The sequence below is a fragment of the Porites lutea genome, chromosome 8, assembly GCF_958299795.1.
Source record: "Porites lutea chromosome 8, jaPorLute2.1, whole genome shotgun sequence".
In the NCBI taxonomy this organism is placed as follows: domain Eukaryota; kingdom Metazoa; phylum Cnidaria; class Anthozoa; order Scleractinia; family Poritidae; genus Porites; species Porites lutea.
In genome coordinates this window covers 6,259,280-6,275,888 of record NC_133208.1, presented here as the reverse complement: position 1 = coordinate 6,275,888, position 16,609 = coordinate 6,259,280, and the positions used below count along the sequence as shown (strand labels likewise).

The 16,609-nt window shown below is 39.6% G+C and overlaps 2 protein-coding genes across 2 annotated transcripts; both read right to left on the bottom strand.

The window, feature by feature from the left end:
• Window positions 1–7,735: 7,735 nt before the first annotated feature.
• LOC140945144 (octopamine receptor beta-2R-like) lies at window positions 7,736–8,749 on the bottom strand. Its single transcript, XM_073394206.1, has one exon. It carries the CDS (start codon window positions 8,747–8,749, stop codon window positions 7,736–7,738), a length of 1,014 nt encoding a protein of 337 aa, XP_073250307.1.
• Window positions 8,750–10,960: 2,211 nt separating this feature from the next.
• On the bottom strand, window positions 10,961–13,033 carry LOC140946329 (uncharacterized). The gene is made up of 2 exons (XM_073395428.1): window positions 12,394–13,033; window positions 10,961–11,683 (listed from the first exon to the last, which is right to left on the bottom strand). Exons 1-2 carry the CDS (start codon window positions 13,019–13,021, stop codon window positions 11,316–11,318), a joined length of 996 nt encoding a protein of 331 aa, XP_073251529.1. The 5' UTR covers window positions 13,022–13,033; the 3' UTR covers window positions 10,961–11,315.
• Between the last annotated feature and the right edge of the window lie 3,576 nt (window positions 13,034–16,609).

Genomic DNA, 16,609 nt, shown 5'->3' with positions numbered 1-16,609 from the left:
TTTTTAATGTTAATTTCAATGTTTAATGTTCATGCAAATTACATTTTTCTACAATTAGACTTTCCTCTTTCTGCAACTAGATTTTACTTTTTGTATACATTTTAAATCCTTATATTTTCCTTGGAAAGGCACCCCGCGCGGGTAGGAGTGTCCCGTTCGTGCCCGTCCCTTTTGGGTTTGATTCTCTACGCGTGTATATTTTCAATTATATATATATATATATATATATATATATATATATACCTGGTTTTTTGAAAACCGGGCTACTAAAAAATGTCAGTCTCTCACACTGATTGTTAATTTGATGGCCCTTGTTACTTGAAAAGTAAAATCTCACCTCAAAAAGAAATTATTGAATACATGAGCTTCCATTTGATAGAATCATCTGTCTTGAAAGTAACAAAAGTGAAGTTTTCCTCATTAATCTGGAAAATAAGGCATTTTAAGAAGCAATTTTTAGTGTCGGTGTCACCGATTGCAAAGCCAATTCCCCAGTTCACCCCATTTTTAATTGAAGCTGGTCTCCCAAAAACAATCTAAGCCAACACTGCTCAACAATACCAAGTCCTAAAACCAGCAGTTCAACTGCTTGCTGACTAGGAACATTATCAACAGGGTGGGTCATTGCTTGCATGCAAACAGCACAAACAAACTGCATAAGAGTGCAAAAACACATCAAACTTTACAACAACCCCACTCCCCTGGAATTTAACCAGGCTACCCCAAATGCATACCAGATGATAGCCCTGTGTCTGTGCAACAACATGACACCCAGCCAGACACAACCCCCCCTTAATTTGAGGGAGACATTGAGCTTTGAAAGACAGGGGTAAGCCCAGGTACAAAAACCCAGCGAATCTGCACTCTAGCACAAAGCATAGTCTTTACAACAACCCCACCCCCCTGGAATTTAACCAGGCTACCCCAAATGCATACCAGATGATAGCCCTGTGTCTGTGCAACAACATGACACTTAGTTTGACGGAAGCCCCCCTCAAAAAATATTATCTGGGCCAACGGGGGCAACAGCCCGTCCCTACGGGACGGACTGTTGCCCCCCTCGTGCAAATTTTCTGGAATTTGCACTGATTTCTGTCACTTCCAGGAAGTTATTTGAAGCCCATGGTTAAGAGGTGAGGGTGGTTAGTCCTGAAGAGCGAGATTGTTATTTTTACACTAAAAGTATCAGGGCTTTAAGCAAATTAAGTTTTAAAAGATTGCCTGCAATGTGCTGGACTTGACTTAAGATTTCAGGCAACCCGGTTTTCAAAACTCCAGGTAGATATATATATATATATATATATATATATATATATATATATATATATATATATATATATATATATATATATATATATATTATATTTTATTTTTTGATTTGATCTTGCCCAATAAAGCTTGACATAATAATGTAATGGATACATCCTTTGAAAAGTTCTTCCAAAAAAGACTAAAACGAAACACTGCGAGTAAACCTGAATTCTCCCGCTCCCACCACCCCGCCCGTACAAAATTGTCCCTGAGATCTCGGAGAGATTTTTTTGGCCACTGAGATCCTAACATTCCGGCGGCCAAAATCTCGCCAGTATCCGAAAAATCTCGGCAGCACTGAAACTCACTGAGAACTCGTTACGATCTTAAAGCCCCGAGCAAACGGACGCAACATTGTTGGATGTTACATGTTGCGTCCGTTTGCACACCCTGTTGCATGTTGTTGGATGTTGTTGCGCATAGTTTGAAACCGGTCAAACTTTTCAGCCAACAACTCCCAACATTTCTGTTTTTCCATGATCGCCGAAGCGTAGGGCAACAATGTTGGATCCGTTTGCACAGCTCTTCCAACATTGTTGGGGCCACGCACGCTCATTACGCATGGATTACAAAGACTTATGGGTTGTATTCTTCCCATGATGCACTGCAGGTCCCAAACTTGTTGGGAGTTGTTGCATCCTTTTGCACACCACTGCCAACACGCACGCACCAACTCCCAACATTGTTGGCGCAACAATGTTGGGAGTTATTACGCCCATTTGCACGCAGCCTAAAATCTCGGTGGCCAACAGCTCGGCTAGAGCTTGTCGGCCAATTAAACTGCTCGCTGACATCTACTTCAACTCTGAAAAACTTTCGGCGAAAAGCACACCGAGATCCCCACTAGATCACAAAATACCACCAAACTATTAAAATACTTTATTTTATTAGACAAGAAAACAATTTTAAAAAAATGTTTAGAAAAGGGATCGTGAGGTTGCACACTTAGTAGCCCAATAAATTAATCTCTTCAGTTCAAGCTTGAAGGCTAAGCATATGCAGCAAGGTCCGATAGCACACGTATTGAATAATCTAACTTTTTTTTTTCAATTTTCGAAGTGGTGAATCTTTGATATCTTTAATTGTTTGATAATTCTCGTATAATGAGGGGCATGTTAATATCATTGGAACATACCCAGTTTTAGTTCGGTCTAAGTGCAAAACTTAATGAAATATTCAGTATGCAGCTTCAGCTCCCTTATAAAATCTAACAAAAGAAGTAGGAAGTGACTCACATGCGTAATCCTCAGATATCCTTGTCCTGACACTATGTTAAATGTACTTGACTGAATTCTAGTAGGATAAGATTTTGCTTTGGTATCTTGTCCATTAAGTAACACACATTAATGTACCATATTCTTGCGCGGATCCAGGGATGGTTCGGGTTTCGTTCGAGCCCCCTAAACCGAAATGTAAACGTTTAAACAAGAGCGTTTTCTGACGAAAAACTTTCGTGGACATACATCGCTAACAAATTCTAATTGTTATCTTTTGAAAATGACTGTGATGAAAAGAAAAAAAGATTGACAAAGGACAGTCCTTTCCCGGTTTTAAATGCCCTGTTGGTTCCATTTTTGAAGGAACGAAAAGTGATTTTGAGAGCGCATGGCAAACACAAATTTATAACCGTTATTTCAGATTTATTTTCGTTATAGTCCGGGAGTTCTGCTCCAGGCCTTGGCCTTTATCTTTGCCAGCTCATCCTCAAACTCTAAAAAGCTATGTCGTCAGAGGATAGTGATCTGGCGTCATAGGCGCAAATTTTCATGTTGCAATAGCAGCCTGTCTGAACCAGCGATTCTTAGCACCCTTCACTCTGTTGTGAACCTTCCCGCTGCCTTGGGTAGGTGTTTCAGAGCTGCTGGGGACTGAGGGCCTTGATTGTCAATGTCGATCATTTTTTCCAAGGGGTTTGCCATATTCGCCAAGCTTGCCACTGAGCAGGTTGGCGAGCGGGTATTCTCTATCAGGGTTCCTTTCCTTAGCCTTTGCCCAAAGAGGCACAACCTGCAAGGCCTGAGGTTCGACTATGTTTGCATGGACTACATGTACTCTTAAAAATTTACAATAATCGAGACCTACTTTTCTGTGTCGATGCTCTTGTCCCTGTACGCATGTAAAAGCGCTAACCCAGAGGACCTCTTTGCTCGTATACTAGAGCGCAAGTACGTCTTGATCCTCCACATACAACTAGATGATCGTTCCAGAGTTGCTGTCGCCACTGGCGTCGTCAAAATAATTGTGAAAATGAAATTTCCCAAAAAAATGTTTTAAGCCCGTGAGTTAACTGGCTTACAGTCAGGTACGCCCCTGGCAACTCCACTGTTGTTACAAAAGAGGAGGCCATGGTTTCTTGATGGAACCTGAATAAGCTACCCAAAAGCTTCCTAGGGTTTTTCTTAGTCTTGGCACCAACTCAAGGGACCACAGTTTTTGTCTTAAAATTGTGTGGAGGTCAGTACCCCAAAATAGGCTGAGGGATTGCCTACGGTTAATTCAATTCAATTCAATTCAATTTTTATTATTCACACTTTTATAAAATATTTACATTATAAATCTCCAATTATTGACCTTTCTGCATCTTAACTGTCAATTCCTACTAACATTTTTTTTTTTTACAGTGAAAGAGGCATTTGGATGGTGAATCCCTGGAGTTATATACCTCGTTTTTGGAAAACCGGGCTACTAAAAAAGGTCAGTCTCTCGCACTGATTGTTAATTTAATACCCCTTGTTACTTGAAAAGTAAAATCTCACCTCAAAAAAAATTATTGAATACGTGAGCTTCCATTTGATAGAATCGACTGTCTTGAAGGTAACAAAAGTAAAGTTTTCCTCATTAATCTGGAAAATAAGGCATTTTAAGGGGCAATTTTTAGTGTCGGTGTCACCGATTGCAAAGCCAATTCCCCAGTTCACCCCATTTTTAATTGAAGCTGGTCTCCCAAAAACAATCTAAGCCAACACTGCTCAACAAAAACAAGTCCTACAACCACCAGTTCAACTGCTTGCTGACTAGGAACATTATCAAGAAAGTGGGTCATTACTTGTATGCAAACAGCACAAACAAACTGCATAAGAGTGCAAAAACACATCAAACCTTACAACAACCCCACCCCCCTCGAATTTAACTAGGCTACCCCAAATGCATACCAGATGATAGCCCCGTATCTGTGCAACAACATGACACCCAGCCAGACACAACCCCTCCTTGATTTGAGGGAGACATTGAGCTTTGAAAGACAGGGGTAAGCCCAGGTACAAAAACTCAGCAAATCCGTACTCCTTCACAAAGCATAGTGTTTACAACAACCCCATCCTCCTGGAATTTAACTAGGCTACTCCAAATGCATACCAGATGATAGCCCTGTGTCTGTGCAACAATATGACACCTAGCCAGACACCCCCCCCCCCCCCCCCCCAACCCACTTTTGCGTTCGTCTTTTGTAAAATAATTTATATCTGGAACATATTAATTTTAAAGGAACATCAAGCCTTAGTTTCGCTTGTTTGTATGTTTGACTGTGATGTCCCAAAGAATAGCGAGGCCCGAATAAATATATCAAGACCTAAACTTTTACTTAAACATGACCTGTAATTTGAGAGATATTTTTATGAAAACTAGAAAGATATAGTGAAAGGAACCTAGGAATTTTTAACTTCAGCAACCAGGGGCGTTCCTGGGCATTTTCCAGCTTTAAGCCCCCTACCAGAGAATGTTGCTGGTATGCGCTTACTAATTTACACCGGTACAAGAGCCGGGATTTAAAGGGGGGTAAAGCCCGGGCGTAAAGTAACTTTAGTTGGTCCTTTACTGAGTTACAATCACTTTACATAAATGTTGTATTTCCCTACTTCTACACAATATCATGATGAACACAAAGACAAAACTGTGTAAGCGTGGCATTCTAAAATGAAAGGCCGAGGCCTGGAGCAGAACTCCCGAACCACCTTGTCTGTGTCGATGCTCTTGTCCCTGTACGCATGAAAAGCGCGAGCCCAGAGGACCTCTCTGCTCGTATAGTAGAGCGCAAGTACGTCTTGACCCTTCACATACAACTAAATGATTTCCAGAGTTGTTGTCGACACTGGCGTCGTCAAAATATTTGTGAGAATGAAATTTCCCCAAAAAATGTTTTAAGCCCGTGAGTTAACTGGCTTACAGTCAGGTACGCCCCTGGCAACCTCACTGTTGTTACAGAAGAGGAGGCCATGGGCTCTTGATGGAACCTGAATAAGCTACCCAAAAACTTCTTAGGGTTTTCCTTAGTCCTATACTTCTACGTACATGGGCGCCTGTAAACCCTTTACAGTTTTTGTCTTAAAATTGTGTGGAGGTCAGTACCCCAAAATAGGCTGAGGGATCGTCTACGGTTAGCCGACGACTTCTCAATTAAAGCGAAAAATCCTTCAACAGGTCCCTCCCTCCCCCCCCCCCCCCCCCCCTCTAATTTGAAAAAAGTATCAGGGCTTTAAGCAAATTAAGTTTTGAAAGATTGCCTGCAATGTGCTGGACTTAACTTAAGATTTCAGGCAACCCGGTTTTCAAAACTCTAGGTAGATATAGTAAGGTAGGAATACACTAATAAAGGAGAAGGAAAAAAAAGCTGAAGACTTCTCAATTAACGAGGAAAATCCTTCAAAAAGGTCCCAGAATAAAACAAAAACAGGGAGGTCCCCTCGTCCCTTCCCTCTTGAGACCTTTCTTTTGATAGTTTGGCAAAACAAGTTCTAAAGAGGTTAAAAGGATTGTCGATAAAACGCCACAGATGAAAGCAAAGTACGCGGAGCCGATTTCTAAATTTACCAATAAACGCCGCCTCCAATAAAACGACGCAGATAAAACAAAATTACCAATAAACGTCGCCCTTTAATAAAAGCCGGAAAGCAGTCAAAAGAATGCGGTATTTATCCAAACATTATAAGAAAAATGGACTCAACAGCTCTGTAATCTACTATAAGCTACACATTAATGTTAGCGTAAATTGATGACGCGGTTCCTACACGATATTATTTAATAAGCGCAAAGAAAAGAGCGACAACACTCCATGTTGCGCTGTTGTGGCTCAATTTTATCCTTTGTTTCAATTTTATTTCCCTTTGTTTTGGGGTATGGTAATGTATGTTAATGAGTTTTAAAACAAAGGGAAATAAAATTAAAACCAAGGATAAAATTGAACCACAACATTAATTGCCATGGAATACCGCTCCGCTATCGGCGTGACGAACGCCTTCTCCGTGTGACAAAAGCGTGACTAGAGCCGAACCTATCTTCCAAGCTGAGTGTAACGAGCTGGTTCGGACCGGTAGGACCAAAACCTCACGGAACCTAATGCCTTACTCTCCATCTGCTCTCTAGGGCGCTATAACAATTCTTGCTTACCAAGATAACGCTAAGTCAGCAGTGCTATTTTTCATCCGTGTTGTACTATTTTTGAGAGTATCACGTGACACTATTCCAACACTTTCCCCTGTAATTCGCCACTTGCTTAGCCTGAGTGTCAGGCCTTCCTAAGGGGCTAGGAACAGAACAGGAACGGCAACGCGACAAATCTCTGTCTGAACTCAGCGCGGTCCCTTCTCTTCAGCTCCAACCTATTGTAGCTTCCCTTCTTTAAAGTAACTGTGCGACTTAGGATAATCGCAAAAAAGTGAAAGGATACAAAGTATATTTTTCACCCACTCCCCAAAAGCCTACCAGCGCCTCCCCCAGTAACGATCCCAGACGTCGGGGGGGTGGGGGGCGGTTTGCTTTCTATTTTCGTTTTTTCAAGGGATATAAATATTCGAGGTGTTTAAAAAAAGAATAGCTTGATGAAATCGTAATGTCTTTTCTTTGATCTTTAACGGTCAGTATAAGATCGAACAATAAAACATGGCGTTTTAGTGGCTAGCCAGCTTCAAGTATAACAGCAATAATTAATTCTTGGGAATTAAATAGGCCGCAGTATTATGCAGCGTTTAGTTTATTTATAATTGACCTTCTCTATTTACCTTTATTTTCCACCCATTTTTGCCTTTCTAATGTAGACTTGCTATAATTATGTAACCCGTGAAATGAACTATATTTTGAATCAGGTGGAGATGCATTCCAAGAAAATTGAAATGTTGCTTTGAATTACTAAAACACCAACGGAAAAACGTTTTAATTCTCTTTTTATTACCATCTCGCCAAATATGTAGCTTTAGTTCGGAAAATAATGGAATGGGTTTCTTTCCATTCTCTTCGACGTCGTAACTGAAATGCAATAACCCTTTCTACATTTTTAAAGACCTTTTTATTCCACTGGTCACTAAAGGGTTTACAATTCTTCGTAACAAGTAATTTTTTCGGGAGCAACTTCCTCAATATGAGATAGACGCCTTTCGTAAATACTTTTTGTAACTGTTTTCGAGTATCTATTGAATATCCATCAGATCTTCCGCTATAATCTTGGGTGGCTGGTGCCGCTGCATGGATGAATTTTGAGCTGATTCGGTGGCCACTTCTCTAAAACGATGTCGTTGTCGTTAGAATATGGACCTACTCCAATCCGTCGGAACATTTTCTTCACCGCTTTACGGAATTCTCTTTTACGGATGGAATAGATAATCGGGTTGCATATTGCACTGAGGAAGTAAACGCACGTTGTGGAAAGAACTGCTTCGGCAGAAATATTGATTCCCGGGACGAACAGGTGACAAATACCTGTGACCCAGACGGGAAGAAAGCACACCAAAAATGCGGCGATGATAATGGATACATCGACAGCTACTTTGCGATCTCTTAGTCGTCTCGATACGATCTCTTGCTGTTGAGGGCTTTCAGCATCGACAGGGCCACCTACTTGGACTTCCATGGCATTTATCTGTCTTCGAGCCGTCTTATATACTGACGTGTTTAGAAATACGATGATCAGAAGTGGCACTAGAAGGGTCGCAACGGGGAAAACGACTTCTTTTGCTCTAATCGACTCACTCTGCACAGCCCGTTCCTGCTGACAGGAGAACACCTCTGGTTTGTAAAAGTACTTTCCCCAACCAAGGATAGAAACTGGTATCACAGGGACTATCCAGATGAGAGCCAAGAACACCACCCTAGTGTTTGTAATGATGCCATTGTACGTCAAAGGCGACTTGACTATCGCTAGGTATCGATCATAAGACACTGTTACCAAGTGAAGAACCGTGTTGATATAGAAGTATCTTGTAAAGGATGTGTTAAGATAGCACATTGTTTGGCCATATAACCAATTTTCTTTCGCTATGCTTCCAATGCGGAATGAGTTTACGAGGACTAATAGCAGAAAGTCTGATAAAGCGAGACTTGCCAGTAAAATATATCGCATCACATGGAATCTTGATTCAAAGATGATCGTCACTATGACCAGTAAATTTCCTAGAAGGCCAATTATATGGTAGACTGCGTGAAAGGCTGCTATCACTTGAGGAAAGACCATGGCTGAAATTTCTCATAACTAATTTACTAAGCTTTAATATTATAGCTAAATTAACAAAAATGGGATTATTTTCTAAATGTACTATGTGCTTTACAGCTGACTTGCATCTCATTAACATTTTGGGCAAAAACTTGAGAGGTCATATCATTTCCTTCGTTCTTACTGCGAACGGAAATTTGGCTTCATACAGTAACAAAAACACAGGCAGGGACATTGAAAGAAATCTTTTTAGTTATTCAGATAATAATTTCTTCATGACGTTCACTTTATAAAGATATCATGTGAATGAAACAGGCAATGTATGTTACATTTAATAAAGTTTCGGATATTCTCCTTCCTTTTTAGCTTCGTTTTTGCTTTAATTTTTTGCTCGATTTGATTGGGTGGAAATCAAAAGAAGAAACTATGCCTTGATCGTTTTAAATCAGCAATTGTTTGTGAAATCATTTAACAGCGAGTAAAATATTAATGTTCTTGGGAATCAAATGTCTTTTATAATATGCGGCCTCCTTAGAACTTTCTGTCACCCGATTATCTAAGCCGTGAAATTATATTTGGAAAGAAATTTCAACTCCATTTTTCGTTCGTCTTTTGTCAAATAATTTATATCTTGAAAACATAAATTATAAAGGAAGCATCAATCCTCAGTTTTGCTTGTTCATATGTTAACTAACCAAAATAATTGACTGTGATGTCCCAACGAATAGTAAGGTGACCGAATTAATATCAAAAGACCTAAAATGTTATTAAAACATAACCTATAGTTTGAGAGCTATTTTTCTGAAAACTATGAAAAATAAAAAGATAGAGAGAAGGGAACCAAAAACAATGTTTTACCTCGTCAACTCCACTGTTGATCAAGGAGAGAATTCCATGGACTCTTATGGAACCTGAATAAGCTATCCAAAAGCTTCCTAGGGTTTTCTCTTCCTTCCATCAACTAATTAAAGGTACCATATTTCTACGTACACTGGCGCCTGTATACCCGCTACAGGTTTTGTCTTAGTATTGTGTAGAAGTCAGCAGCCCGCGGGGGGTGGTGGGGGGAATCCCATATGATACGGGAGGGGATGCTCGTCGCCTCGCTTAGGGGTGTAAATTTTAGATTTTGGTCTCGCTTAGGGTGTTCTGGGCAAAACACCATTATATTTAACCCAGGATTTAACCGTACAGGTCTCTTTTAGGGTTGCGTTCGAAGAAATATTTGAAAACTAAATATTTTGAATTCGTTTTATTTACTCGATTCATGTAATCAAAGTTTAAAATGATTGCTTTTAGGGGGTCAAAAAAAGGCTGGGCCACGCCCAGATTGGTCTCGTTTGTTGGTTTAATTCAAAATTTCCGACTGCCGACTCGCATTCCCGCCCCTCTCATATGGGAGTCTCCCCCCGGGGGTCAGTACCCCAAAATAGCCTGAGGGATCGCCTACCGTTAGCCGACGACTTCTCAAATTAACAAGAAAAATCTTACAAACAGGTCCCACAAAATGAAAACAGGGAGGTCCCCTCGTCGCCTCTCTCCCGAGACCTTTCTTTTGATAGTTTGGGAAAACCAGTTCTCAAGAGGTTAAAAGGATTGTCGATAAAAGGCCACAGATGAAAGCAAAATTACCAGGAGTCGATTACTAAATTTACCAGTAAACGCGGCCCCCAATAAAACGCCGAAGACGAAACAAAATTTCCAATCGACGCCACCCACTAATAAACGCCGGAAACCAATCAGAAGAATGCGGTATTTATCTAAACATTATTAGAAAAATGTACTCTACAGTTCTGTAATCTACCAATAACACCAAGTCAGCAGTTTTATTTTCCATCGGTGTTTGACTATTTTTGAGTGTATCACGTGACATTTTTCCAACATTTTCCCTATAATTCGCTACTTTATAGCTGGTTTGCAGTGTCACGCCATTCAAAATAGATCAAAATAAAAATCAAAACCGTTCAATAGATAAAGTCCAGAATCTGGGAAATAAAAGGAGGTACATATACAAAGACCCTCGCCAAGGTTGTCAAGTGACCAGAAGAGTACCATTGATATTTGTCAACTATATTGATGAATTAAGGAGCTAATAGGTTTACCTATTTTCAGACTTCAAACACGGTTTATAAAAGGCTTTATTTCATACCATTACAGTTAAATAAGGAAGAAAAATCACCGACTGTTGTGAAGTTTATAACCCATCTGATCAAATGTCAATCGTGATGGCTGTTTAGAAGTGGATGATTCCACTTCATAGCAGGTGAAAAATCAGGTTTCAAAACAAACTCCTCTTTATAGTGTTTCCTATCGTCTGCGCTCCTTTGCTAACACTTATTAATCAGTAATTTATTGTTATTTTACTAGGTAAAGACATGCAGAGAGTCGAAATATCTTTTGTAGTCTTTTGGGGGAAAAGGATGATAAACGAAGCGAGGAACTAGCAGCTACATAATGACAATAGGGTTGCACATGACATTTAAAGAAAGCGCTAACCATTTTTGAATACACACCACCCTTCCTATTTTGCTCAGATATAATTACAAAAAAAAAAAATTCAAGAACCAAAACGAAAACTTTGAGTAAACTAGAAAAAAATTGGAACGATTGTTCCAACCGAGGTTATAGGTTGGGGAGGAGGTGGAGGTGGAGGCCGCGGCGGTGGAGGTCCTCCTCCTCCTGGGCCCTCGCGTCCCCTTCCTCTGCCCCGTCCACCGCGTCCGCGCCTGCCACGTCTACCACGTCTACCTCTTCTGCGACGTCCGCCACGCCTGCCACGCCTGTCACGCCTGCCACGCCTTCCTCGTCCACCTCTTCTGCCACGTCTTTGCCGTCCGCCTCGTGTTCGCGGTCTGCCTCGTCTCCCCCCTCTGCGCCGTCTGCCACGTCTGTCCCTTCGTCCTCTTCTACCACGTCGCTGCGGATCGTCGACTTCATTCGTATTCAGTCGTATCACTGCAAACAGATGTGCGCATTACTCGGTGTCAAACTTAGAAAAAACTTGAAAACCTGAGAAAATTTCAAGAATGTTTATCGTGCTATGACCAATCAAAGTAAATATCAGGACAGGTGCGAACAAGCCTTAAGGTTCAAAGACTTAAACCGTTGTTGCTTGAGGTTAGTTTCCCACTCCTGATTGGCTTTTCCCTTGCAACGCGATAACATTCCAGAATGATTATAGTTCATGTTCGTAACTTTCTGATTTTCACATCAAGTACCTAATGTTCATCAAATTGAACTCATATGCATGGTCCACATCCTGTTGACACATGCATGGCTTAGTTATCAAAAGACAATTGAATTTATTACGTATATACCACTCATTGAACTCCAAAAATAGGCTTCTGACGAGTCGCAAAGTCGCAGCTATTGGCAAATTACACATTCAAGTCACTTCGGTCTCTGGTAGACTACAAAAGGAGTATGCGACATATAATGACTAGAAAAGGATCGTTCCACCCAACATCATTTCAGAAATAAAAAAACCATTCCCAATAAATAATAATGGCCGTTTACTACTTTAAAAAAGGGGAAGCTGCTTTTTCGATCTGAGGGATAACCAGGTCAGACACCTGGTCCGAATTGATCCAATTTTTTTTTCTGCTAAGTTATTTACGTTGACTAAAATTACTCAATTATCTCAAACTGTAGTGGCGTTAAACTACCTTTGCGGTCAGCGTTTACCAACTTTAATGTTTTTTCGGTTATTGCTGGTTCCTCAGGCGAGTCATCATCATCTTTGCTAACATCGCTCAGTTGTTTGGAAACATCATGACCGTCCTCTTCATCGTCAATTGCGTATTCTTCATCCATAAGGCGGTCTTCATCATCGTCGTATTCATTATTTTCTTCATCTGCATATTCATCGTCAACACCATCATCACCTTCATCTTCGTCTTCATCGACATAATCTTCACCTTCTTTCTCAGTCGACCATTCATCATCTTCGTCATCATCAGCACCTTCATTTTCTTTATCTACATCTTCGTCGTCGCCATCATTTGCAAATTCTTCTTCAGTTTCTTCGTCAAAGTCTTTAAAATCTTCTTCGCCTTCGTTTTCTTCTTCCTCAGCCCATTCGCCTTCATCTTCATCATCGTCATTATGGTCGCCTTTCACCGGATTGTCACCTTCTCCAGTTAAAGCACCATTTCCAAAAGCCTTGGTTTGTTCAGCATGAAAATCTTTCAGCTTCAGTGCTGTTTTTTTAGGGACTGTAGCACAACTGGAGATATTGAATAAGAACGTGGAACACAGAAAAGCATAAAAGCCGAAAAACAGCCGTGCCTTCATCGTGTTCTGACGCCCTCGGCGACCCGAGAGCATTTCGTTGTTTGCTTGCAATAGCGCGCGTATTTATATAATTTAAAGACGACAATATAAACTTTGAAAAGTTTTGACAAACAAAAAGTCTTGATATTAGGATCCTTACCTGGAGGTGAAGAGTCTCTTTCTAAATTTGTAAATATTAATTTCCTTTTTGGTCCCATGAGGTCAAAAATATTCCTCAACATAAGTTCTAATTCTATACTTTCTATTTATACATGGGCTTTAGTTTCTGAAATATTACGAAGACAATAACGTGAGATTCTGATCTCTCAAAAGTGTGTTTAAAAGGCTTCAAAAAACAGTGTAACTGATTTAAAGAACACGGCCTTTGATCTCCGCAATACTTTAGACCGTCATTGATGTTTGGCGTGCACATTTCACACAGGCTATACATGACAAAAATTGGTTGAGATCACTTTTGTTTTAGTTAAAACAATACTTATCATGAAGCCCGAGCGCTATTTAAATATGCAAGCTTTCAAACTGGAAAAAAGTAATATTACAACCCTAAGGCGATGCTTTGGGGTGAAAAATATGTTGAAACAAGTAAACCAGAAAAGAACTGAACTTATGTTCATGTTTGAGTTTTTTTTGCCACCACACAACATTTTCATGGAGGATAAAACCTACGGAAGCTTTCATTATTTTTCCACACAATGTTGTGCATAGCCCACCCAAGATAGTAATAATTAATAGAGTGACTCTCAAGTCCTTGGCTAATGATATTGTGAAAAAATACGGTACTTGAAGGCAATTGCCATTTTGGAGATAGGCAAATAAACCAATACTTGTTTTAGTGCTGGATTCAGAAAAATGTACTCTACAGTTCTGTAATCTACTAATAACACCAAGTCAGCAGTTTTATTTTTCATCGGTGTTTGACTGTTTTTGAGTGTATCACGTGACACTTTTCCAACATTGTTCCCTATAATTCGCTACTTTATTGCTGGTTTGCAGTGTCACGCCATTCAAAATAGATCTAAATAAAATCAAAACCGTTCAATAGATAAAGTCCAGAATCTGGGAAATGAAAGGACACAAGGAGGTACATATGCAAAGACCCTCGCCAAGATTCAGGTCAGAGGAATATTTCGCATACGAGATATTCGAAGAAGTGTTTTACCCAAATTTATAAAGATTTGTATGGACACGCCACGCTGGTGCTCAGCTAGATGAGCACCAACATGAAAGACGGAAACCAACAGAAACATCTGTTACCGAGTTTTGCTACAAAAGCGTGAACTTTATTCTTCGAGAAACTCGTAAACATTAAAGTAATACTTTTCTAATGCATGAACTGCTTAGATAGCAAAATTTCCTGAAATAAGTTATTTTCTTAATCTACATGAAAGCTCTCTTAGCTTCTCTTGGCCGTCATGTAAATGCAGCGTCACGTAACAGCTTAGAAATTCAAGGGTAGTCTATCAAAAAACCAAGAACCCTTTTGAAGCGAAATTTGTACGAAAATTAGTTTTCAGCTAGCTGTTCTAATACATCGTGAAAGTAAAATCTCGGTAGGATCGATAGTTTTTTAGTTTGAATTTTAGTGACGTCATGTGAAAATGAACAATAGGAAACTAGGCCGTGCTATTAATTTTTGCAAAAACGTCTTGGACTGTTAGGGCCAATAGCTGACCAGCGCGTCACCAGTAACGATCCCACAAGTCTTTGCGAAAACTAACTCGGTTCAGATTCCTTCTCGTTTCTTCGTTTATTGTATGACGAATTCCAATGCACTGCGCATGCCTGAACTTAGGTCTTTACCTAGTCCTTCGAAGGCCGATTAACACTAACCCGTGCTGGTTAAATTTTAATCAGGGTTCCTGTTTCTTTAACCAGCATCTTTCCTGTCAATTTTGTCCAGTCATTTAAAGCGCCCAGGCATCAAATAGATCATGGGCAACGACCAACCACAGCGCGCGTAGCATTCACAACATTGTATAAAAAATATAGTAAATAAATAAATAAATAAAGTTTCCTTGTCTTATTGAAATTAAATATGCATTATCTGTAAGCTGTTGGCAGTAATTGACAGGAAAATTTAAAGCCATCACTTATTCGCAAATAAAACGAACATGAGGAAAGACAACAAAGACCTGTTTGTGTTGACAGTGTGTATGATAGGAATGCATTTAACCAGTTTTTTTTTAACTAGAAAATGTATTTTTGTAGAGTCAAATATCCTGCGTTGAATATCACTCATATTTTGTTCATTTTTCTTCTTTTTAGGATATCGACAATATACGTGAAACAAAGTAACCTGATTGTTTTCTCAGGTTTTGTGATATGTGTTTAAGTCTTATTTTGACATATCAAACAAACTATCTGCGATGATCCATCCGCTCGCCATTTGATTTAGTCTTACGCACGTTAAATAATCATTTAAATCTCTAGGAATCATTTAATCTTATAAACAAAATTTGCGACCTTAATTTTACGCTTCGCTTGGTCGGAAGATATTCTAATACGCAACAAAGTGAAATGTGACAACTAACTATTTTGCTAGGTTCTACCTTGCTACTACGTACAAAGGACATTAGAGCTATGATTTAGTCTATGATTTTACCGAATGTAAAAATTAAAAAAAATAATGATGATAACAATTAAACGGTAAATATATGTGGATAGAGGAGAAAACAGTATTATTAGCACAAATACACAAAAGAAAAATAGAATAATAGATAAAAATAGATGTGATATTGGTGTATTTTGCTATGAGTTTCTAGACCGAGTAATTTTTCAAGAAAGTGATAGAGTTACAGCCTGCAGTGGCACTTCTTTCTTTTCTGCCGGATTAAAGGCCTTTCAACTCGGGAACGTGTTTCGTTTGTTTCCAAGATACATTTACCGTTTTCGAGTAAAACTTTGTGACAGAAAGCGAGAGGTTTTTCCCGGCGGATGAGTGCCCAGGCTAAGTAACTTGGAAATTTGCAGCGCAAAAGGGTGACTGCGAGCCATGTACTTTCTCCTCAGCCGTGTAAGATCGCTATAATAACAATACCGACAATTTGTTTGACCACGATTTACATCTCCGACAAAGTTCTGTGAGACGCAAGACAATGCTTTTTTTCAAAGAGTAGAAAAAGGAAATATGGAAACCTCCTCCTCCTCTTTCTTTCTCTTCTTCTTTTATTTTTTGCCAAATTATCAGGATTTGTATGAAAAACACCAGCGATTTTTTTTCACTGATGCATACAGTATTTTTTCATTATTCAAACGGCACCATGAAATCCCACTGCAAAAGAATTCAAAACCTAACATTTGGCAGCCCGCTGTTTCTTAAATGGTCATTCAATCGTTGGCATAATTTTGGCATGAGATTGGTCACGTGACTCTGAGCTGTACAGGGCCTATTACGGCCATGTCAAGTGACCAGAAGAGTACCATTGATATTCGTCAACTATATTGATGAATAGGAGCTAATAGGTTTACCTATTTTTAGACCGGCTTCAATCACGGCTTATAAAAGGCTTTCTTTCATACCATAACAGCTAAGGAAAAAAATCACGGACTGTTGTGAAGTTTTAACCAGTGCAATCAAATGTCAATCAC